The following is a 25,504-nucleotide window of genomic DNA, read 5'->3' on the forward strand; positions in this document are numbered from 1 at the left end:
CAGAATCATGTCCATGTTTTAATTTCTATAAGTGATTTAATTTCTATAAGCGATCTATAACTTCTATTTCACGTTCAAAAAGTTGAGTTTGGTGGGCATTTCTGGCTGACCGCACAAATTCTTGCCTGCATTTAATTTTTATTCATCGGGACATATTTGCTGAACATAAACATGAAGTTCAGCGCACAGCTCTGAGTTTGCAGCACTGTATCTCCTCACACTGTTTTCCCACTGCATTTTTATTATCTTCCAGTATATGAAGTAGTCCACATTTCTTACGCATTATTACTTCCGGTTTAATCGGAAAACAAAGTAAGAGATGGAAATATATTCCCCTAGAGATCTTTTGAGCAAACACTGCTTAATGGAGTTCTCCCATCTGCTCGCACTCCTGTTAACTAACCAATGGTGCACAGATTGATATGGTAAAAAGCACTTGATAAACAGAACGTGGCGGAGGTTTCAGCAGTGACTCTCATCAGGCGACATGCTGAGAAGTGCAATTATCCTGGAGTTTGGACCTGACGTTGCCATGATGCTGGTTCCAAGTCCAGTGAGCATAATTTGGCAGCTTGAAACCTGACTCTGTGTTCCGTGTAGATCAGCAGGGCCACTGCCAACGATGGTATGAATAAGGCAAAGAGAATTCAAGTACAGTAACCCCATTAGTGGGTGTAAGAATATAAGGGCAGGGCCATAGCCCTTTGGCAGTGCTATTTTTCCAGAAAAAGAGGTGGCAGAAGTCACCATGAAGGCCTCCCTTCAGTGTTCTCTTATAATGGCAATGGTGCCATTCTGGCTGAAAACAGCCCTGCATGTAGGTCAGTGGTAGATACTCCATTTTAGGGTATCCCTTACAGAAGAACTCCTGCCCACCTAGCAGTTTGAAAGCACGTCAAAGTGCAAGTAGGTAAATAGGTACCGCTCCGGCGGGAAGGTAAATCGCATTTCCACGCGCTGTTCTGGTTTGCCAGAAGCTGCTTAGTCATGCTGACCCGGAAGCTGTCTGCAGACAAACACCAGCTCCCTCGGCCTTTAGAGCGAGATGAGCACCGCAACCCCAGAGTCGTTCGCGACTGGACCTAATGGTCAGGGGTACCTTTACGTTTACAGAAGAAAATCTGGATTGAGGGAGGGGAAAGTGTGGGAAGGCCATGATTTGGAGAATGTAATATGGACAACGACGAATTAATGGAGATCCTGGAAGCTTCCTACCCACATGAAACCACAGTATGGATGAGCCCTGAGTCGGACTGAGGGTTCATCTAGCTCAGACTGGCAGTGGCTCTCCCAGGTTTCAGGCACTAAGTCTTTCCAAGTCTTCCCTGGTGATGCCAGGGACTGAACCCAGAACTTGTCAGTGAGTTACCGCCCTTCCTTGGGTTTCAGGGGAAATTGCTGAAAATTGCCCCTAGCAATTAGTGGGAGCTGTCTGTGAGCAGAGCCCCAGTCACAAGAGCATGGGGTCCAACCCAGTGTTCGGAAAACTCTTCCCTTCACCCCACTTTTGCACAAAAGGAATACATCTGGCTGCTTACCTGGTGACACAGTGGGCGGCTATTGCGGCCCATCATGTCCGGCTCCTTCCCCTCAGGGGTAATGCTGGGGCTAGGCAGTCAGCCATTGGGGAATTCCCAGGCCAGCCGCTGGAGATGGGCAGGCTTTCCCACCATCTGTTGATTTGAATCCTGGCCAATCCGGCCGGGACAGGTGGGCGGGGCTTGGGACCCAATAAAGGCTGGGTGCCCTCCCCCGCATACAATTTGCACAAAAGTAATACAGTGACCGTGAATGCTCACCAGTGGGTAACAGAAGCTACTTCTGCAAGTCTTCTATCAAAATACTAGCTTGGTGGGAAACAGTACCTGTGGGCAGTCCCAGGACCTGGAGCGGTCATTGTAGTCGCAGATGGCTGACACGGAAAAGTTCTGGATCCTTTTCAGCCACTGCACGCAGATTCGGTTGTCTCTCACCCAAGTAATCCAAGTGACATAGTGATCGCTGGAAAAGAAGAGGGGAGAGAAAGGGGCTGTTTACTATGAGAGGGGTCAGCATGGCGTGTTCAATAATACATCTGTGACAAGCCAGACCTCTTTCAAACCAAGGACTGCATTCCGACCTTCAAGGCCACACTTACACATCCCACAGTTACAGATCCTCCAGCCAGACTAAGGGGAAGCATTCTCAGTGTTCAAGAACACATTCTAGCGAGGTCAAAACACTTGAGGAGGGTATGTTGAAGGGCGTGGCGTAGGGAGAGGGGATGTGGCTGAGAGGAGTGTATGGTCTAAGGAAAGACCTGAGGGCCAGACAGAGGTTTGGAGGGCCTCATGCAAGCTCCTGGCCCAAGGTTCCCCACCATGGGCATAGCCAGGATTTATGTGGGGAGGGGGGACAGGACCCACACCTGTCATCATCCTCTGTCTGGCTTTGTCTACCAGATTCGGAATGAAATGTCTTGACAACAGTTGTTTTAAATGGCTTTCTTTTGACCCCAAATGCTCAGAAAAATCTGCCCAAATCTTTCTACAATTTCTACTTTTAGTTCAGTATTTTTATTTATTGACTTGATGGTGAAGGGGACAGCTGCCCCTCCTTGCTATGCCCATGTTCCCTATGCCTGTTGGAGTAATGTCGAACATTTGTCTTCCTCAGAGTAGACCCATTAAAATCAAAGGGAAAGGGAACGTAAGTTCATCAATTCCAGTGGGTTTTTGACTTAGTAGGATATCACCAGCAGTTTTTCGATGGCAGTGGAAAATGAAAAGCAAACATCTACACTATTTCCATAGAACAGATCTGCAAGGGGCGGTAGTGGTGGGGAGCCCAGGGTCAGACTGTTTAAAATAAAAATTCTATTGCTAAAAGAAAAGAAACGGAGAAGAAAATATCAGTTTCACAAAATACTACCTTGATGCTATCGCTGCTGGAGCTGGTACTTCCTTAGGGCCTAAAGCTTCAGGATAAGTAGCATCAACAACAAACACTCTGACGGTAGGATTTTTAGCCCCAGCCTTCAAAGGAAAACATATAATCAGGTTCAAAATAATCTCCAGGGAATTGAGGGAAGCCTGATTGCTCCCCCCAGGCCCACTCCCAAGAAGGTCTGACCTCCTTGCCAGCCTGCCATTGGCCAATTTGGCAGGCTGGCACAGAGCTGGATTTCAAGCTGGGAGTGTGAGCCAAAGTTCGCACTCCAGCAAGAGTAGCCCCCGGTGCCCCAGCTCTGCATCGGGGGGGGGGAGTGCTGGCCATCCTGCAATGCCACCCCACCCCAAAAGGGGATAAGTGGACTTGACTACAAATCCCATCCCCCCTGACTACTGGCCCTACTAATTAGGGATGATGGGAGTTGTAGTCCAACAACATATGGGAACCCAAGTTTGAGAAAAGCTAGCATACATGTGAGCCCTGTTCCTTTACGGAAAGAAAGTTCACAGTAGGCACTGAGCAAATAGATTATAATATATTTCATCATCATACTTCTATACTGCTATTTGGCCAAAATTTGTATTAATACAAAAGAAAATACACTAAGACCACGGGAAACGTAAATACAAAGATACAATATAATAAATCAGTTTTTTAAAATAGCAATATCCCAGGCATGCCATGAATCACACTTTACACATTCACGTGTTGCATTTGTGCTCTCACCACAACACAACTGCCATCCACAAATGAATTGCCCACACAATAGGCTTCTCCCTGGAAGCAACCCACAGCTGTGGTGAAGTTCTTACAGTAGCTCTCCAGGCTAGCTGGCTCAACTTTGACTTCCCTTTCAAAATACTGAAGGGAAGGATCCAGTCTTTAGCTGCCTCTTCCCCTCCTCTTGCTGCATGCAGAAGAACCTTTTACGACCAGTCTCTATCCTTTTCTGTCAGCAGCCATCCTGGACATGGAGAGTTATGCTACCAGAAGGGATGTCAGGGACTGGACAGAGGAGGAATGGTGGAGCCCGCCTACCCAGCCTGAACCTTCCAGAGAAGAGGAAGACAGTATAGATTGACAACAGTGATTTGCGAGAGGTCACAGCTTAGAGATAGATGACGGGCAGAGCTGGGAAATAATGAGAGAGGAGGAGGCAGGGGAGGCAGAGCTAGAGCAGCTGGCTGACATGTTATCACTAGAAAGCTTTCCAGACCCTCCTTCTCCCAGAACCCAGCGAGCATTGAAAGTAGGAGAGCAAAGGGCTTGGAGACAAATCGCCCTAAGTGGCTACTGTAAGGTGGGTGGTGCTGTTGACAATTGGGGTGTGTGGAGATTACTTGGAACAATGTCATTACTCAAAGAGGCAGCATCTCTGTGAATATTGAATAAAAGTCATTGTTAAGACTTTCCTCGTCTATCTGTTCCTGGCAGCCTACTGTGTAGGGATCAGATTCCCTGATGCCTGACAAGGGCTGAGTATGTCCAATGGTAAAGGTAAAACGATGGACCAGGCCCTTTATTATGTCATCATCAAAATATACAATGCTTAACCCAATAGTTAGTTTAATAATAGGCATTAAAATCCAGCAATTAAACCTTAGAAATCCAAGCACTTCTACGCTGAAATATGATCAGATCTTATTCAACAGAGCCAAGCAAAGCAAACAACAAAACCCCAAACATACCTTTGGATATGGTATCTTTATTTTTCTAGGATATTGATCTTCACCATAATATGAATATTCAATAACTGGTATTCCAGTATCATTAAACTGTAGGTATGCCACATTCTTTGCATTTGGAGACCACCACAGTGCATATTTTACAGCAAGCATTTCCTCTAAGAGAAATCATGTTAAATACATGTTATTCTACTACAAAAGAGGATCATGAGCTACCGTTGTCTTGTAAGGACACCAGTGTACATAGAACCCTTTTATCTGATAAGCTGCCATGCATCAAACAAGCAAGGCAGCTCTGTCCCAGTGGTAAGCCCGCAACTTGAATGACACGTGAGACATTGTTTCTGCTGTACAGATTTTTTTCGGGATAAATACCATGGCTAGTTTAAAAGGGAAGGGGAGAGGATAGGGCATACCTATTGCTAAGCTAATCTAGTGCAACAAAGCATAGCATTATTCCAGCCTTATTGGCAGTGATGTATGTATGTTATGAGGGTTCCCTGTTTGGGAGGCCCTAGTTATTCATCTAAATAAATGTAACTATGTCCATGAACATTGCAGAGCTAAACGTGTATGAATGTTAGTTAATAGCATGGGTTATATATTTTTTCTTCCTATATACATAAAAATGCAAGGCTGTCATCACACAGTCCCCATTGGATTTGCATGAAGTCAGGAGATAGATGTGGTTGGCAAGCAACGTGAGCAGGAGCCTTTTGACAATTCCATGACAATTCAAAGAATGTAAAATATTCATAGATGTTAAATACTCTTGAGATAAAGAATGTGAGTAATTTTGACCGAAGGGTACAGGTAATATTGGCTGAAATGGCCAAGCGAACCAAATGATGAGGCTTGGTGGGCCTTATTAGCCCACAAGCCAGAGTCTCTTTTATCAGTGGAGTGTTTCAGAAGCCAAATTAGAAGAAATTGTGTCCTAATATTACAGATAAACACGATACTCGTTCTTAAGTTGGACAGATAGTTTTATGACAGATATCTGAGAAATGTACAGAAGTGGGTAGGTCTAAAACCTAGCAGAATCTAACAAGGAAATATCCCCCCCCCACCCTACCCTGAAGAAATATGTGGCAGGGTGTGAAAACTCAAGATACGGGAAGTTAGGAAACCACAGTGAGAATGCATGTTATTGGTGTAAGACGTTGAGTAAAGCTGTTCACAAATAGTAAATTATGATGGTGAATAACCATGCTGGCTTGTAGTTAGCAGTTAGCTTTTTGCAGTTTTGAGGAAGGGACTCCTTAAGAGAAATATAAGCCTTCTACACAAACACAGCACTATGAACAACTTTTGGCTGCTGCTCAGGGCATCATATCTGTTTGCTGCCCAACTCTTGCCTCACGTGGCAATAATATTGATTTCAGGTTGATGTTTACCTTCGTAGACCCAGTCAGGGATTCCATTAAATATTTCATTCCAATAACCATTTGTAGTTATTTGAACAGCAGGTTCTCTGGGGCCTTGTTTCAAATAGATATTATTCTGATACACATAAACCTGGGAAGAAAAAACCCAAAAGCATTTTATGCAGTCAAAGCTATTGAGGACAGTAGCACATCTAAACAGGGAATTAGATGCAAAGGGCAGAAGGCACTTCTGTTTCTACAGAACAGAGGGTGTGCAATTTTTCACTCCCCTAGGCTGCAAGGAAATCCTTTGGCATAATGCTCAGTGTGGCTAGGGGCTGACAAGTCGAGGATAAAATTATATCTCTCCTGTGTGAATGGGGGCCTTTTCACTCACACACAAGTATTTGGAGATCTGATCCATGCCATGCATATCAGCAATGAAGAATCTATTGCTGGACTGCAGATTCAACCATCCCTAACTAGTGACTATGCTGGCTGGGGATGATGAATATGCATGGTTGTATCCAGCTAAATTTTACTCAGCATAGGCCTATTTAAATGAATGCACCCAAGTTGGCCATGTCCGTTATTTTCAATGGGTCTCCCTTGAGTAGCAATGGATACCACCCTACTATTCAGCTTTCTTTCCTGCCCTTCCTCTCACAGAAGCCCAGGGCAGCAAACACCTAAGTGGTAAGACAACAGAGCGGAAAGAGAAAACAAAAGCATATTTAAAACATTTCTAAACAATTGGAAACCTGTTCAGTGGTGGGAATTGAATCCCAGCAGCCCCTGGGGGACAAAGCTAGTATGCTTGAGTCCATACAATATTGCCAGTGGACTAGGAAAATCTGGGTTCAAGTCCTTGCTCAGTCTTAAAGCACAACTGGTGGCCGTGGGCAAGTCAATATTTCCAAGCCTACCTGATCTCACAGATTTGTTGTGTACATAAAACACAATGGCCATATATTTATGTATTATTTGCTGCATTTATACACCTCCTGATCTTGTAAGAACCCAGGGGGTTGTACCATTCCAAAGGTCCAGCATTTTGTCCTCATAGCAGCCTACCAGATCGCTGCTGGAATTCAGTATTCAGAGGCATTTTGCCATGGATAGTGGAGGGAGAACATCGCCATCATGGCTAGTAGCCACCAACAGCCTCATCCCCCCTTATTATTTTGTATATTGTCCTAGAGAAATAGGGAAGAAATAGGAACCCTTCTCTAGGTTTTTGTGGAACAGGACAGCTCTCAGTGCCAAAGCATGCAGAAATTGACTTGCAGCTAACAGAGCTGAGAGGATGCATAACAAGGGACCTGATTCGTGGCCATGTTTTTGGGAGGCCACAAGCAACAAATCTTAAGGGCTCGGTCCTCCCAGCAGAGGGCATGCTCCTCACTCTAGCTTCACAATCCTTAATCCACCCTTTCTGGTGTTTTTCTCAGTAGGGAGGGTGGGTTAGAGGTTCATGGTGGTACAGAAGAAATATGAAGCCCAAGAATGGGGAAGCTGCTGAAAGGAACTGCAGTGTGGCAGTCGTGCTCTCTTTGCATCTCGGCAGACAGAAGAGGGTCAGAAACTACAGTCTTTGGGTAAAGAGCAAATGAAGAGACCCTCACACCCTGGTCCCTGTACCTTGGGTTTGTCTAGTTTTCGGAAAAGACAAAGTGGTCCAACAATTACCAGGGCTCTGTGCTAAACCACCCACAGTTCCAGGCAGCTGTGGAGTGTTTATCTTTTTTAAGAGTCAATATTCTAAAGCACAGCTGATAAGCAGAGATAAGAAGGCCTGCAAAAACGATGCCTGAGCAAACACTAAAGGCAAATGAATCTCATAAAAATAGAAGCGTTATTCTCACACTTTGTGAGCTTACTGACCAATTTGTGTCCAACAGGTGACCAGGCTATATACTGAATGTCATGTGGAAGCTCGTGTCCTTTGACAAAAGCACTGCAAAGGGAAAGAAATGAAAGATGCAAAGGCAAGCTCGGAATCTCAAGGTCAGATTTCATGCAAAGCCCTTGGCTTCCCCAAAAGAATCCCCAAAGAAGGGTCGGCAGCAAAGCAAAAGGACCCTCGTGAGCACCTAGGTGGGCATGGGCACAATGGAGCCCACCAACGCCGGTGCTTCTTTTCTTATTTAATTTCTTGTTATAGTTGGGGGCAGCCATCTAGGCATGTACATGGTTACAGATACTCGTTTTATTATTTTTTACTTTATAATATGTCGACTCTCTCTTTCAACAATTTGACTGAGCTTATTCCCAAATCAATGTGTATTCCTGCAGTCATGGCGGTGCTGTGATTTAAGGGAGCCTAAAAACTGCACACGCCGAGAGTATTTGGGTCATATCCTGCGGTGGAGTTCCGCGAGTGCAGTAGACTTCTGCTTGTGCAACAGAACTTTCCTCTCCCCTTCCTTGTACACCTTTAGAACCTGCCCCAGAGGGCACGCAGGGAGAAGAGAGGAAGGGGAAGTCCCATTGCGTGAGCAGAATTTGCTATGTGCAGCATTGGCTATAACTATTTAGAAGCAGATAATTTAGCAACGTCACTGGAAACAATGTGCCCATTAGCTAGCCTAACTAATAGAAGAACATAAGGAGAGCAGTGGTTGATCTAGTCTAGCTCCTTGTTCTCACAGTTGTCAACCATAAGGGACCCCTCGGGCATAGGCGCCAACTCACAGGAGCCTGGGGCACCTCGGCACCCACAAAATTCCCATTATGGGTGCCCAGGCATATCTGCGGCAAGCCCTAACTGAGGCCCCACAGCAGAGGCAGAGGCCCAGTTGCCACCACACCGGAGAGCCAGAGGAGGCAAGGCAGTGGGTGGCGGTGGCAGGCGGAGGCCAAGCAGCATGCACACGCAATGGCGCAAGTGACGTCATGACATCACGCCGCGTGTGCCGCTGGACACCCCCAATCTGGGGGCCAAGTTGGCACCACTGCCCTCAAGCAGGACCTGGGCAGAAGAAGACACGCTCCCTTCCTGTGGATTCCAGCAACAGGAATTCAGAAGCATTGCTATCTCTGACCAGTATATCTGAAGGAGCGTCTCCACCCCCATCGTTCTGCCCAGACACTGAGGTCCAGCACCAAGGGCCTTCTGGTGGCTCCCTCGCTGCGAGAAGCCAAGTTACAGGGAACCAGGAAGAGGGCCTTCTCGGTAGTGGCGCCCTCCCTGTGGAACACCCTCCCACCAGATGTCACACAGAAAAATAACTACCAATCTTTTAAAAGACATCTGAAGGCAGCCCTGTTTAGGGAAGCTTTTAATGTTTAATAGGTTATTGTATTTTAGTGTTTTGTTGGAAGCTGCACAGAGTGGCTGGGGAAACCCAGCAAGATGGGTGGGGTATAAATAATAAATTTTTTATTATTATTATTATTATTATTATTATTATTATTATTATTATTATTACTGTGGAGGCAGAGCATAGTCTGGTAGCCATTGACAGTCTTATCCTCCCTGATTTTGTCTTTTAAAGCCCCCCCAAGTTGGCGGCCATCACTGTTCTCCTAAGAGGAAAAAAAGTATGCCTTAAAGCAGTGTTTCCCAACCGGTGTTCCGCGGCACACTAGTGTGCCGTGAGACATCGGCTAGTGTGCCGTGGGAGGGAGGCGGACGAGTCGGGCGGTGAGAGGCGGCGGCGGCGAGGATCCGCGTCGAGCCGGGGGCGGCTCCGCGGTGGTGGTGCCGAGCGGCGGGGCAGCGCGTGCAAAAGGGAGGAGCGCGAGACAGCGGAGGAGGAGGAGGCCGGCATGTCCGGGCAGCAGCAGCAACAACAGCAACTCCCGCCGCCGCCCCCTCCTCCGCCCGCTATCGCCGCCACCACCACAACAGCCGCCGCCGCCTCAGCTGCCGCCGTCCCTCAGTCCCTCGCTCTGCTGCCTCCTCCCCCCCCACCCCCAAAGCTTGGAGGTTCCCCGGCAAGGGTGGAGGGGAAAAAATTAAAAACTTTCACTTTCGTGCGTCCCTCCCGGCGTGACGCTGCGCGCTGACATCACGGGGCTGTAATGGTGGTGTGCCGCGAGATTTTTTTCATTAAACAGGTGTGCCGTTGCCCAAAAAAGGTTGGGAAACACTGCCTTAAAGGAGCCCAAATAGAAGACCAAGAGCAAACACGGAACAGATTGACTCGTGGGTCAGTATAAAAGAAAACCTTTTCAGTCTTACCTGTTTCCAAGATCATAAATGTGATAGGATGCTGTATAAGAGTACCTCCAGAGCTGAAAAAGTTACCACAGAAACATAACACGATTAGTCATTATTACAGCCAAAACATAGTAACATACAGTATTCCTCCCAACACTTTTTTAACAGAAGACAGTTTCCCTTTATGAAAGCTCTGCGAACCTTCACAATGGCACTGTCCTAGCACCAGTTATCACAACACAGCCCACCTTGTGGAAGTTGCTGGAAATGTTTCCTGGTGGTGATAGCGGGTTAGCTTCCAGAAAGTATAAGGGACAATAATTACACAGGTTGTTCAGCCAAGTAGAGTGCGTTGACATCTACAGCGCACATCCCTGAGACCCACCATGAGACTCAGGCAACCCGTGGGCAAAGTTTTTTCGCATTTCGCGTGGCCAGCGCGAATTTCCCCGAAACCTATGGAGCAGATTTGGGGAGGACATGGGGACCACATGGGTGGAGGGGGGGTAGTTCTATCATTCACTAACAACGTGACCAATGTTCACTAAAAACGGGGAGTTACACAAACATAACAAATGCACTGGATTCCGCCCACAAATCTCAGCTGAAAAACATTTTACCTTAGAGTAGTTGCTTTCCAACAGCAAGAAATTCTGGTCAGCTGACAGGATATAGTTTGTGGCATTGACTTTTTTCTAAAAGATTTAAAGGTATGAATTAGAAACCAAAGCATGGCCTTTTGATCAATTTTAAAAATTACAGTAATACGTACAAGTACGCTGTTAGACAGGAGTGTGTGTGACTGCCCATATTCAACATTGTAAAGAATTATATCATCTTCTGGGAACTGATGGAGATATTCATTTCCTTAGGAGGGAGGAGGAAAAACATAGCCTGAATGATTACAATAAGCTTGTTTACAAATGTCATCTCACTACAGCATCTGTTACAGCAAATGACGTTGGAAATGGATCTAAAATAACAATACTTTGATGCTGTAATTCAGGTTGTGGAGGCGGGGGGGGGGGAGATGGAGCCATCTCAGGTAGCTCAAATCCTAGGACCTGTAGTTTGTTAAGCATGCAGGGGACTGCAGGTATGTGGGGGGTAAACTACATTTCCCAGGATTCTTTGGGGAAGTCATGTGTTTTTAATGTATGAAGAAGAAGAAGAAGAGTTTGGATTTGATATCCCGTTTTATCACTACCCTAAGGAGTCTCAAAGCGGCTAACATTCTCCTTTCCCTTCCTCCCCCACAACAAACACTCTGTGGGGTGAGTGGGGCTGAGAGACTTCAGAGAAGTGTGACTAGCCCAAGGTCACCCAGCAGCTGCATGTGGAGGAGCGGGGAATCGAACCCGGTTCCCCAGATTACGAATCTACCGCTCTTAACCACTACACCACACTGGCATTACGCAGCCTGAGATAGGGGCAGAGATTAGACGATGCACAATTTATAGTGCTGGGTTCTATATTATGCTTGCTTTACAGAAACAGCAGAAACTCTCTCTTTCTGCCACCTCCCTCCCTCTCTTTCTCTTTCTGTCTCTCTCCCTCTGCCCTGCTCTTTTCTTTCATGCTTTCTGCCACCCCCTTCTTTCCTGCCCTTTTTCTGCCACCCTATTTTCTGCAAATCCTATTGATCTCAATCTGCAATCACTAGTTAATACCAAGGCACTTACATGGCAGAATGAAACCCCATACACCTCACCTTTTCCCATTCCTTGAACATTTTAGCCACACTTACTTTTTTGTTTTAGAAACCACATACCCCATACTTCCAATCCATTTACATTTCTCAGGGCAGCTTAAAATATTTAAAAACACCCCCCATAAAAAACATAAAACAAAAACAAAAGCATCAATGGACACAAGCTTTGTAGTTTGTATGTTTTTTTTAAAAAAATAATCCAAAATGATGTTTCAGCACCACATACTCATTGAACCACAAATCATGCCGTCCCTTACCCGAAATCCAGTAAGGAGAAATTGTTTTGTAACTGAAGTCTCCATCCAGATATTCTTTTAATGTTAAAGGTCTAGGATTGCTTCCTTTGTTTCGAACTTTAAAAACAGAACAGGAATGAGATATTTCATAACAACACGGCCAAGAGGCACAAATGGTTTCTAGAATTTTATTCCTTTGAATTGGCCACTAATCTGAGGGTTTGGGAGGTTGTAGACCTGGTAGGATGATATGACACATACCCTTCCGCCTATAACCACGCTGAAAAGTACCAGGCTGGATGAACTGCAGTAACCCTTCATTTCACACAAAAGATGTCTTCCTCAGACCAGAAGGAATCTGGTTTTCTATGTCTCTGAAGAATGCCAGTTTTCATTTTGACTGATAACTGGGAACACCCACATGTCAATTCCACTTGTTATATCATGAGCTAAGCAGGTCCACTCCAGCCTCCTCCAATATGGTGCCCATCAGCCCCAGACAGCCACAGCTGAACTAGTCCATGTAATGAATTAACAATGAAACAACATTTTCCATTCATATCAAACAAGGGTGGACAATGTTCAATAAAGGTCTCTGTTCTAGGTTTTAGAATCACTGGTCCCTTTCCTGTGTTCTTCAGTGTATTTAGGGTTGCCATACTTCAAAAAGTGAAAATCCGGACTCAAAAGATTTTGAGCCTTTTTTGGGGGGGGGGGCAAAGTTGTTGTGTTTCTTTGGAAAATCTAAAAAAGAAGTAGGTTCCCTCTGTTGTTGTTTTTTGAAAATCACCCCTAAATCAGCACTCCTATATAGGTTGCCATATGCATGCGTTTTCTCAGACATTCCCCCCCCCCTTTTTGAAAATTCTGCCAGGACATCATTTTTGATGGATGAATCCTTGCTATATCTGGGAAATTCCAGACTTATATCAGCCCTAGCTGTATCTCTCAAACTGCATTTATATTTAAAACACGTACATGTGAATGGCCAAAACTTGGCAGACTTTAACAATCCAAGACTAATTTTGTGAATGTCCAAAAATTTCACGCGTATGCCAGTAAATGCTGACACTGAACAACCACCCAAATGAAACTGCTGGCAGTGAAGGGGACATCCCAAAAGAGGAGGGGGGAATGAAATCAAATGAAATGAGTGAATGAATGAAATGAGTGAATGAAATTCACAGAAAAATATTTTGGAATAAAATTCAGACTGCAGAAATTCACCAATTTTAGGCATACATCATAATATATTGTCATTAAGCTCTGTTGGCTCAGATCAAAGAGTCAACATGCCATTCCATCTTGGTTTCCCTATGTGGAGCACATTTACTGTAACATACTTATGAAGGATTAGAAAGAGAACAGCTGAAAAACACAGTTGTACAAGCCTCATACCAGTGTTTCCTGCAAATGCTAACTTTGCAATTGTTTCCTGTTGCATTTCTGTCCTTGATTTACCCACAGATTTTACAAACTTGTGTGTTTGTGTGTGTTTTAAATTGATTCATCAGAGAGTAATCCCTGGAATTCTGGTTAGTGCCAAGGAGATCGTTCCACCAGCGCAAGCATTTCTGTTTGCCCAACAGAACGATCTTCCCTCTCCTGCCCCCTGGGTGTTGTTCTGGGTGTTCCCCTGACCGTCCAGAGCAGATCTGGGGCTGGGAGGCATGGGGGGGGGTAAGTAAGGGGAGCAGCGGAAGGAATGCAGGGCTGGCCCACCCATGAGGGAAGGTGAGGCGACTGCCTTGGGTGGCAGGATCTACAGGGGCAGCAGGTCTAGCCTGCAAGGAATGTATTGCCCGCTGGAGCAGTGCCAGTAATGGCTGCACCACACTAACTGGAGGCTGAATCTGCTGCCCCTTGGCAGCTCCACCCCCCTGCCGCCTCTATAGCAGCCTCTTGGAGAATGAGAGGCGCTGCTAGTCTCCTCCCACCTTAAGGAGGAAAGGGGGTCTGCTAGGCTCTGCACCCACCCAGAATGATTCAGATCAGGCATCTTCGCTCCCTCCCCCTTGACAAAGGCCTTTGATTCCTACTTCAACCATTGGGTAAGATTGATTTGATTCCTCCCCCAGCTTGCTGTTGATGTAGATCTTTATTCTTTGCTTGTTCCTGATGTATACTTCACTCACCCCTTGTTCCCTGTTGGGCAGGGGGCATTTTGTCGTTCGCCTCAGTTGCCAAAATGTCTTGGGCGGGTCCTGGGGAAAGCATTGTTGCATTAGCAGGAGTCTTTGCACTGGCTTCTGCTAGCAGAACGGCTGAGCTCAGTCTGTCCTCTAAGTCAGCTAAACAAAAAGCTAGCACATCTTTGCAAAATGTGTCTGTTTTTAACCTGGCCTAGTGAGAACAATACCTACCACAAGCCTTAAGTTGTTTCTGAGCAAGCAATTTCTCAGAAACAAATATCTTGTTTTCTATAGCTATGTGTTCAAATCTATTTTCAAAAACTTCGTGACGCTGCAGTAGTAAATAAGGAGATTTGAGATGACCACCATTTCAGTAGGTGCTCAGAGGAGAAACATATCTGGTCATTGTATCTGGTGATACTCGCTCCCAGTGGCGTAGCATGGGTTGTCAGCACCCGGGGCAAGGCAAGTAATTTGCGCCCCCTAACCTGTGGATTTGCGCCCCCTAACCCGTGGATTTGCGCCCCCTAACCCTAACCCCCAGATGTTGCGCCCGGTGCGGCCGGCCCCCCTCCCCCCCCACGCTACGCCACTGCTCGCTCCTCCATAACTCCCTCACTTAGGGACTTCCCTCAAGGTCATATATTCAGACTCCTGATGAAACATTTCACCACGTTTACTTTAACAGATCAATATTTAAAAAGGAAAAGGAAAGATAATGCTTGTTTTTCTTCTTCTTCTATGTAACTATTAGTTACTCTAGAACACACATGTCACTTCTACTGTTGACACTGTTCCTCGCCAGCACGAATGCAGAAGAAAGCTGTCAAGATAAATAAACCCAAAGGCCAGTCTAGGCACACAAATAATCACTATCATAGCAAATACTGAGTTAGCAATAATCTTTCAAAATAAATGTACATGAAAGAAGAAGAATCTCGTCTCCCATCAGATGGCAGTTTCTAATTGAGAGCTTCAAAAAAGCCAAGGATAAAAAGCTTACACTACAGTTCATTAAAACACAAGGGTGTCATTTTAATCAGCATAAAGTGAAAGGAATCTTATGACTCGCTGCACACATTCCAGGAAAAAAAAACTTTTTAAAATGTCTATTGCGAGCATAGAATTAACATAAAACACCTGCTATTAATAGTATTTCTGGTATAAAGGATATTCGACAATGCTGTTTGGGTGCGAGGGCAGTGGGGATCTTAAATGCTACTGTCAGCAATTCTACCAGAATGCCTAAAAGTTACTTCACAATATTAGGAACTTACATGATTCGTAGTTATAAGGTCTATTCACAGGACATTTGTCACTTATTTATGTAGCTCAGGGCTGGGGAGCCTGTGACCCTCCAGATGTTGTTGAGCTAAAACTCCCATCTGTCTTCACCATTGCTCATTCTGGCTGGGGCTGATGGCAGCTGGAGCCTATCAACACCTGGAGGGCTACATGGTCTTCATCTGACTCTTGCAGGGCTCATATTTTTCTTCAGGACGGACAGCATATTTGTGATATAATCTACATTGCAATGTACTGAAGGACACGGTGGTGGCTGTAGCGGATCATTGCATACAGGGGTGAGGAATCTTTTTCAACCTGAAGACCATACTCCCTTATGGTCAACCTTCTGAGAACCACCTGCTAGCGGTGAAGTGGGAAGAGAGGGTAGAGCAGGTGAAGCAACAGGTGTTCCTCACAGCAGTCAGAGATTTCTACAGACACTTCTCTCTTTTGCTCATCCTGGCAAGAAAGAAACATTATCGCAGTTCAACGACACGTTCCGGCCAGACAAAAGCACTTGAGGTGCCTGGTAAGGGGAGTGGTCTGATGAAGTGCCTGGTGAAGAGGTTTGGAGGCCCACATTCAGCCCCCACCCCGGGGGCCTGAGATTCCCCATTCCTGCTCTAGTACCTGCCTACACACTGGATGAACTGTTGTGGTATCATGGAATGTTCATGAACATTCTGTTTGCTGAGGGAAGTCAGCACCAGAAATGTTCACAATGGTCGCTTGAATTGACCAGGATGGTCGCGACAACAAATAAACTTTGACTTTGACTTCACAATGGTCCAGCTTTGAGGCCTGAGGCAAAGGGTCCACTTGGCTGAGAAAAAGGGCCTAAGGACAGAAGCTGTCTGAAGACAGAAGTTGCCCCTAAGCTTAAGCTGGAACTTGTCCTGGAATCTCTTCTTCCCAGTCCTTAGATATATTATGCAGGAATAGTTCTTCATTGTGAAGGAAAAGCCATTTTGTATGTGTTCAAGGCAGTCTTGTCTCTTGTGTTATCTGTTCTGAATACAAGGTTACTGGGGCTAAGCACAGATGAAGGCCAGTCTAATTAAGTCCCAGCTGATTACAGAGATAAAATATTAATCATGTTATCATTATTAATTACCTCACCTCCCTGTCATCCTAAGGTCTCAGGGCTAGTTATGTTAAAATCTAATATTAAAAGCAGTTTGAAACAACTCACAATCACTGACATAAGTTGAGCCCTAAAAATATGCACCCAAGTGCCAAAAGCTATCTACTGCTAGTAGAAATAAATGGCTGTCAAGATTACTAGCTATGAACGTTTTATATGCTGTAAAATGTTAGCCTCCCATCAGCAATAAAATTCATTAATATCTGCCCTGTTTTTCATATGCTTTTCCTGTCAAAAGTTCAGGCTAAGTATCTCTCAGCTCTTCTGTCAGCCATAGTAGCTTAAGGGACCTTTTGGTAAAGCTGTTGAAGGTAGCATTTAAGGTTTGCTGAATAATTGGTTTTCTACCACACACAGAATTAATAGAGGATATTTTCTGTTTTATATAAACATAAAATTAACGGAGGATGGACTCCCCTCCCCGCACAATATGCACAGCAACAAAAATAACTGATACACATTCCCATTATTTTATCCTGATGAAAGAAAGGAAACATTGATTCTTCTCTTTTTTAAAAAAAATGAGTAGGATGAGCTTTTTCTTTTCTATTTTTGAGAGGCTTTCTGTTATGACAGTCATGGGGTGGTATCTGTCACTCATTAGTTAAGATCAGTTGACTTAGGAGCATTCATTTCGGTGGGTATAAGCTGAGCATGACTAATGTTGAATCTCTGAGTGACTGTTGGATAGGCCTGACTTCACGTGTACATACAGGAAGATGCCAGATCCCATAAGGAAACCCTATCAGACTCAAGTGCTTGCACACTGTATGTACCCAGGATTATCAGTAACCTGATCCAAAGCAACGGATAGGAGGAAAACAAGCCATAAATGTCATGAGTTCGGAAATGCATGCTAACAGGTAGATGGCCGTTCCAAACACTGTTTGTAGCCTTGTCAAAATGTATTACTAGTGATGCGCACCAATGGCAATGCAACTAGACTTTTCACTTGAAAAGATTCCTTGCATCGACACATGCAGGCATCTGTATTTTTCCAGGGTATAGATAATGGCAGCCCCAAATCCCTATACCTTAGGTAACCCACAGTAGTGCTGACAAGAAGACAGCAAATGGATTTTTTCCCTATTGTTAAACTAGTTAGCTGTAGCTTAAAAAGAAAGAAAAGCTAGGGTGCAAACTTACTCAAAGTTACATGCATGTTAAGTCCTGCCGAAAATAATTCTGCCTGCAGACACATTTATGGACATAGGATTTTGTATTTTCCAGGAATGAAAATTCTTACCTTTCGGAGGAATTAATACAGCACACATAATGAACAAAGACAGGAAAAGACATGAGATCACTCCAACTAAGATTTTCAGCTGGATCTGTAGAATAGAAATCAGTTACAATTCAAGTCTTCCCTAAATGACAGTTCTCAAGACTTTTGTTATAGTCCATTCCCCTCCTCCAAAAGCAAAACTATAGGATTTCAGCAGCATATTGTATGCCAACAGCTGAAGTCTCCTTCAAGTATGTCTCGAGCCATATGTTTTTTCAGTTTCTTTTTCCTGTTGAGAGCGTGCCTTCTGCCTCTGATATTTTCTCACAGCCGAGCAACAGAACAAAAAGTTTTTAAAGCCCTTCAAAATCCAGACCTATTTATGTATCACTTTATTATTTTTTACAGACCTTCATTCTCCCGCTTGTTCTCTTAAGGAAGATTTTTTAGTTCTCCTTCCCTCTTCTGGATGCCGGTCACTGGATCTCTGAGAGCAGTTTGCAAAAGCAGCGTCAGCTTTCTCAAACAGAGGCCAAGCCTCAGACAGTTTTCTTTATGTGCTTTCAAAATCCATGCCAAATTTCAGAGGTTTTTCCATAAAATAGGAAACAGATTTTTGAGGGCGTTCTCAGCCCTGAAGTGAACTGTGGGTGGCTGCAGCGGGCCTTTGGCTGTATCAGTGCCGTTCATGTAAACCATAACTTAACGATGCTTACATGAAGAGTTTGTGGGTCCTGTGACTCAACAGCAGATTGGAGATGTGCTGTTTCACCCTGAGAGGTTTTGGCAATACTTGAAGTAGGAAACGTTTTCAAAAGCAAGATGGTGCACTCATAATACAGCAACAAATTAAGGAAGAAGTGGAGAATCTGTGGATCTACATATGTAAATATAGTTGGGGGGTTATGTGTGTACACACACACACACACACGAGACTGATTTATACCTTAGGGAAATTACTGCAGCTCTTTAGTAGGGCCCATGCTTTCCAGCACCTCCAATTAAAAGATAGCAGGTAATCACACAAGGTGAAAAACTTCTGCCCAAGACCCCAGGAGAGCTACTGTCAGCCTGAGCAGACAATACTGGACTGGATGGAGAAATAAGATGACCTGCCATTAGGCAGCCTCCTATGTCCTCTTCAAAGACCCCAAACAGCTCTTTGACTAGCACTGTGTTTTTTCAAAGGAAACAGAAACAATTTGCCTCTTCCAGACAAGCTATTAACCAGGGGTTCTTCTTGATTTGCTGGCACAAAGTTTTCCTTATGAAAAGGAAGAAGGCAGCTGTTGGGAGTGACTCTTTAAGGGTGAAGATAGGGCTCTTGCAGACAGCCCATTTACTGAGCGTTTGTTCCAATACTTTTGCAGGAAAGTTATTTGAACATGTCCGGTCCTCTCATATTCTGTTTTCCAAATGTTGCTGAACTATAACTCCTGTCAACCCCCCAAAAGCAGTGGCGTAGCGTGGTTTGCTGGTGCCCGCGGCAGGCGGGCATGGGAAGTGGAGGGTGAACGGAGCCCGCTGCGCCAGCCCAGTTCTTGCCACCACCGGAGCGACACCTGCTCCAAGCTGCTTTGCGAGGTGGGATCATCCCAGAAAAATGTGCCCAGGGCCATTGCCCCGGCAGCCCCTCCCCCATGCTACGTCTCTGCCAGCAAGTACGGTATATCTGTGTGTGTCATTTTCTATGATACATACACATGTATACCTTACTCTAGTATTTGTGTTTTTGTACACATTGCTTCAACCTTTAACCTGCAATCCTATGCACACAAGCATACCTGCACACATTTATTTTGGCGTAAGCCCCATTAAGCACTTCTACATGAAACATGCAGAGTATTTAATGTATAAAGGGAGCAGGAGAAAAATTAAGGGGCACCTTGCCTCTTAGAATGCACAGGACTGTACTGATGGAGAAATTGTGCTTATTGCTTTGTGCAAAAGGCCAAGATGTACTGGGCAGTTGTGCCAGCAGCCAACTATCCTTCATGCTGCAATCCTAAGCACACCAAGCTAAAGAAGATTGCATTCAGTGGAATTTACTTCTGAAGAAACATGCTAAGTAGGATTCCGCTGTTGGTACCTTAGTTAATAACACTGATATTGTTTGTGTATCAAAGACTGTGTCCCCCTCCTTTCTAGATTTCTAGACTTCCCTTCAACATACTGAACACAGAAACTTAAGCCCCAACCTTTTCTGGTTAGGTCTGCCAAACAGCATTTAATAACATTCTCAGCTGATGACCTCAGATTGGAAGTGGATCAGAGCATTCAAATGTTAGCAAGATTGTCACACCCAGCTTGCAGCTTTCGCTGAAAGGACACCAGAACTAAGAAACTGGGAGAGCTTTGTGAGGTTGAGTATGAGCCAAGTGCCTTTTCACCGGAACCATTTTCTCCTTGTTGCACTTTTCATGTGAAATAGCAGCAGGAGGAAAGAGCTACCTTACACCTGGCCACCAAGCCCACTAACAGTCAGCAAACACAAGATCTTCTCCAGCAGATGCTGGAGTTAGAAGCTGGTCTAAAGGATACACTTTATATTTGAACAATGAATGGCCCAGACAATTTTCTTCCATGACAGCTTCTGTGTTTGGGGAGATCTTGGCAGAAAGCCTTCAATGAATTGTATGACGTGAGAACAACGGGGCTCATCACTTTTTCTTTTCTTTTCTGCTGAAGAACCTCCTATGCCTTTAAGAGCTGCACGGCAGAGATTCAACAGGTAGAATTTCAGGCCAGTGCAGAAATACACGGATAAAGTTCAGCTTGTTGAATTTCTGCCTCCTTGTGGCAATCAAAGGAACCACAGCCTTGCCAAGGGAAAAAAGTTAGTGATGGGGAGGAAACTTAGCTGTGGTGTGATTTGCTCATGTGGTCAATAAAAAGCATGCTCACCTCCATTGTCTTGGCTTTCTGCTTCTTCATCCTCTTTTCTAGGTGAGGAGCGATTGCTTCAAAAAACCAGCAATGGCCTGTGTGCTGCTGGATGGAAGCATTAATACCAAGATATTGCACGTCCATTGAAGAAAACTCACTAAACCAAATGAGGGTTAAAAAAAATTGAGGCTGCAGTGTTTAAAGCATTAACTTACACATGTCTACACAGAAGTCCTATGGAGTCCAATGAGATTTACTCCCAGGTAAGTGGGTATAGAATTGTAGTTGTGATTGTGGCTGAGATTAATCTATTGTAAAAGAATTAGTTGATTACAAAGATACCTGGATTAAACAGGCAATTATTGGCAATACAAGTACGTATAAAAAATAGTGGCTGGCAAAATGCTATCTTAAAAAAGTCCTTGGGGTGAGAGTGACTGGTGAATGACTCTTGTAAGAAGGTCGCTGCTCTGACAAAGACGCATAATCTAAAAACATTTTGGTTTTTCTTTAGAACTATTCTTTTCTCTTTTGAAAATTTCTACAGCTTTAATCAACCGATGGATTGAATAAAATGTATACAATTAATTGACAAAGATTTCTTTAGTTGGGTGAAAGCCTTACAATGATTTCTTTTCTTTTCTCCCTTTCTTACATGGTGAGAACATGCTTTACACATATATGTGTAATTTCTGATGTCTCTGTAAGAAAGAAAGGTCTCTGCCCAGGTTCCTAAGGAGTCACTGCCCCAAAGAATAGGCCAGGGATGGGGAACTGGTGTGTCTCCAGATGTTGTTGAACTATCTCTCATCTGCCCCAGAAAGCATGAGCCTTGGCCCGGGATTGTGGGAGTTGTAGTTCAGCAACATCTGGGGGACCAAAGGTTCCTCACACCAGAGCTGGATGGACTAGCGGTTTCTGTAGATTTACAAGTTCAGTATGGAAAGCCTGAGTCTTAGAAGAACCGGATGGTGGTAAACAATAGTTAAAAGTGTGGAGCCTAGATCCTTGGGGGAATTTAACATATTGTGGTTTCATTGGTTAGAAGTTTCCATTGTTAAGTCGGAATGTTTTGGAATGAAAGGAAGTCTAGAGCCAACATAAACAAACCCTTCAAATAACTTGGGGTAAGGGAACTGCCGCCATCCCCCCGCTAGCAGAGATGGAGTAGAGCTGTATGAATTTTATAGCATCATGGTTAGGAAGCACAGGAAGTTGCCTTATACTGAGTTAGATCACTGGTACACCTAGCTGAGAACTGGCCACACTGACTGGTAGCAGCTATCTAGGGTTTTTTTGGACAAGAAACATTCCCAGGCCTGCCTAGAGATACCACTGAGCTCTGGCTATGTCAGTTTGCATTTCTTGGTACAAAACGTATCGATCCGATGTGTAGAGCTTTTTCCTATTCTACTTAATTCAAGAGGGTTCTGGAAGCTTCTCTGTGTGAAAGAAACAAGCAACCAGGAGGTTCATGATCTTTGGGTTATTCCTTCAGAGAAGCTGAGTACAGCAGGCTTAAACTGGTTCTCTTATCTCTTCTGTCAAGGTCATGCTATAATAAGAGGCCAGAAGGAGCCTGCGATTCACTATGTCTTTTCTCTCTCTCTTCCTTCTGGTGTGGTGTTCTGTACATAGTATGCTTAGTGTTAAGGTTTAGACTTAATTATAAGTTATTGTAAGTTTAAGTCTGCTGCAACTGGATTTCTTATGGACAGTGCCAATCCTGAATGTATTGGATTTGTGACCATTATGCTCATTTGCCTTCCGCAGCAGTAAAGCTCTGCTGGATGAAATACAATTCCCTCTGGTCTATTTTTTGGGAGTCCTGCAACGTGTTTATGTTGTTTTTTTGGTTTTTTTTAAATGATATTTATTGAAAAAAGAATTTTTTAAAATTACAAAGAAAAAAGACAAAAACAGAAAAAGAAAAAGAAAAAATAAAACCATCATTTTCAAATACTCCACTTTCATTACCTTCTTTCCATGACCTCCTCCTCCTCCCATCTCTTGTATCTTGATTAATAATTGTCACAGCAAATCCTTTCCATAATTCATAATATTCTGTCATTACATTACATTACCTTACTCTATTTTCATCTTATCTTATAAAAAACCTTAAAACTTAAGACTTAAATCTTATTTTAACCAGCTTCTCATAGCCATTACCTTTTTACCTAATTCTTTAAGCATTTTTACAAGACCCAAGTAATTTCATCACAACGTGTTTATGTTTTTACTCTGCTAACTATATGTCGGAATCAACTCTGGATCAATACTGAGTAGAATTTCAATGACAGGCTATTCCCTACAGGGGGTAGAAAGAGGTACATGTTACCACCACAGCAGGATCAGGAACCAGTACTGAAGCCTACTGATTTCTTTGAAATATCCCTCTACTGTTCCCAGGTTCCTCTCTCCTTGCTGGATATGGTTGAAGAGAGCGGATGAGCAGAGAGTCTGCACAGCACTTGGTAAGCACTACAGCGGGCTCCAGTGGCCACTTGGCGCAGCTGCAAGCACCTTCCGAAAGGGTGCTGATACAACCAACACACATGGACGAAAGTCTGTTCCAGTGTTACGCATTTCATTTCACTTACGCCATAAAAAGGAAAGGCCAAATTGAAATTACGTGCATATACAGTTTCACATTTCCTGCCTAAGGTGTTGCCTCAATAACGGGCAGCAAATAAACACTTCCTACTCAAGAGTACACCTGTTGAAACAAATAGGCTCTTATTAATGTTAGTCAGTCTTCTCTGAGTCTGACTGCATTTGAGTCCTACCCTTGGGGGCAGATTCAATTAATGAGTCCCAGTAGTGGAAAGCCACATAAAGAATTCTGCTAACGCATTGGGGTCCCCCCACCACGCCCAAATGGCTCAGAGTAGTTGAGAGAACCCCTCCAGAACAGGGAGGGGGGAGGGGGAGAGATGTTCTATTCCATCTGGCAAGCAGAAATTATGGCACTGACAGAATGATTGCCATAACGCTAAATGTTTAGTTGATTCCTCAATTAAAAATCAGTAATTTTGATTGAAAATACATTTCTAATTAAACAGGGTTTTTTGGGGGGGTTAAAATTACTATTTCTTTTTTTCTTTTTTTACTATTTTGCTTAAATTTCTATTCAATTGAAAAGTAAATTCTAAATACTTTCTATTATTTTAATAAGCAGCATTTAAAAAACCAACAAAACTACTCTTACACAAGATACACGGTCCCCATTTAAAATGGCATCATACTGTGACATGTGCATACATATGTTGTGAACAACTGCTCATACATTGTGAACTGCCCTGATACCTACGGGTATAAGGGAGTAAAGAGATTTAATTATTATAAATGATAAAGTTACGGAGGGAAATATTGGGACTTTTGTTGATTAACATGAAAATACCTGCCGATTTACAGTTCCAGCCCTAATAGTGTCTACACTGAATGAAGTCCCGTTGAATTCAGTGGGTCTTGCTTCTAGATAAGAATTGCAACCTAAATTGATCATTTGAATTAAAACTCATTCCATTACCCAGCTAAATGCCAAAGTTAGGCAAATTATATCCCCTCGTTTAGAAATAAATCCTTGCACAAGGAAGGAGCTGGTTCATTATCTATGTAGGATTTATATAACTCATTTCAGGCGTTCAAAAGTACTTCATAAATGTTAGCTTAGTAATCCCTACAGGAACTCTGCAAAGCACGTCACCAAATGGATCTTAATTCCTGCCTTCAGGCTTCCCACAGGTTATTGGTTATGCATGAGGGTTTTACACTGCTTCTTGGTAAGGCTTTAAACACAAGCCAGTAGCAGGATTTATTTTAGTCCCAAGGAAGGTATGCAAGCAAGGGTCTTAAGCAGGGGTAGGCAACCTGCGGCCCAATTGCCTTCTCAATCTGGCCCGCGGACGGTTCGGGAATCAGTGTGTTTTTACATGAGTAGAATGTGTCCTTTTATTTAAAATGCATCTCTGGGTTATTTGTGGGGCCTGCCTGGTGTTTTTACATGGGTAGAATGTGTCCTTTTATTTAAAATGCATCTCTGGGTTATTTGTGGGGCATAGGAATTCGTTCATTTCTCTCCCCCCCCCCCCGACAAAATATAGTCCAGCCCACCACATAGTCTGAGAGACACTGGACTGGCCCACGGCTGAGAAAGGTTGCTGACCCCTGGTCTTAAAGAGTACACAGAGTTCACTGTGCCCGTGTACATCATGGTAGGCCAATGTTATTTTCACAGCATTGTGGCTGGGGAAGAGAATCTAGCTAATTAAAGAGATATCTCTGGCTGAGACGAGATTTGAACCAGGGACCACCGTAATGCAAAACAGAGCAGTTGCAAGCAAATTCAACAGCAACGACAACTTGCCATGCTCTTGGATCTGCAAGCATTTTAAGAGTCTTAAAAGTAGCAGAGACTCGAGTCCACGTGTAAAATTGCCACCCAAACTGCGCACGTGTTAACTAGAAGTCTACCTCGGTGCAAGATTGCCATTTTCCCTTACCTCCTGCAACTGAGGAGCAATTTTATCCAACATCTGCTCACAGGAAGGCCTTGGAAGAGAAGACGACCTCCTTTCCTTCACCACCATACTGAGCAAAGCAGGTAGGTTCTCTGAGTTCGTTTGTTTTTTTGGCAGGGAGGCTTCTCACAGGCCTGTTGGTGAACCAGCCTCCCCCCCCCCCCCAGTTGTCTTGCCTCTTTAAAATATATTTTAAAAATAGCAGCTCTGCCTTG

At 44.1% G+C, this 25,504-nt stretch overlaps 1 protein-coding gene and 1 long non-coding RNA gene across 7 annotated transcripts in view; one reads left to right on the forward strand and one right to left on the reverse strand.

Moving 5' to 3' along the window:
- Positions 1 to 25,412, reverse strand: part of LOC308597675 (prolyl endopeptidase FAP-like) — a 54,142-nt gene extending 28,730 nt beyond the window's left edge. The window contains exons 1-13 of one of the 6 annotated variants that reach the window (XM_081213629.1): positions 25,272 to 25,412; positions 20,788 to 20,874; positions 17,905 to 17,989; positions 14,231 to 14,299; positions 12,117 to 12,212; positions 10,921 to 11,015; positions 10,769 to 10,843; positions 10,170 to 10,222; positions 7,868 to 7,940; positions 6,014 to 6,134; positions 4,620 to 4,774; positions 2,911 to 3,014; positions 1,866 to 2,001 (exon numbers count right to left, since the gene is read on the reverse strand). In XM_081213629.1, the coding sequence (XP_081069755.1) occupies positions 1,866 to 2,001; positions 2,911 to 3,014; positions 4,620 to 4,774; positions 6,014 to 6,134; positions 7,868 to 7,940; positions 10,170 to 10,222; positions 10,769 to 10,843; positions 10,921 to 11,015; positions 12,117 to 12,212; positions 14,231 to 14,299; positions 17,905 to 17,989; positions 20,788 to 20,874; positions 25,272 to 25,358 (1,236 nt within the window). In that variant the 5' untranslated portion in view covers positions 25,359 to 25,412. Of the gene's footprint in view, positions 1 to 1,865; positions 2,002 to 2,910; positions 3,015 to 4,619; positions 4,775 to 6,013; positions 6,135 to 7,867; positions 7,941 to 10,169; positions 10,223 to 10,768; positions 10,844 to 10,920; positions 11,016 to 12,116; positions 12,213 to 14,230; positions 14,300 to 17,904; positions 17,990 to 18,293; positions 18,616 to 20,787; positions 20,927 to 23,107; positions 23,220 to 25,271 lie in introns of those variants that run through there. The other 5 variants (XM_081213630.1, XM_081213634.1, XM_081213631.1 and 2 more) reach the window with 5 other exon arrangements.
- LOC308582341 overlaps positions 1 to 25,504 on the forward strand; it is a 117,713-nt gene that overhangs the window by 28,452 nt on the left and 63,757 nt on the right. The gene's annotated exons all lie outside the window — the stretch shown is intronic.

The sequence above is a fragment of the Podarcis bocagei genome (genome assembly GCF_964188305.1).
Source record: "Podarcis bocagei genome assembly, chromosome: 1".
Classification (NCBI taxonomy): Eukaryota; Metazoa; Chordata; class Lepidosauria; order Squamata; family Lacertidae; genus Podarcis; species Podarcis bocagei.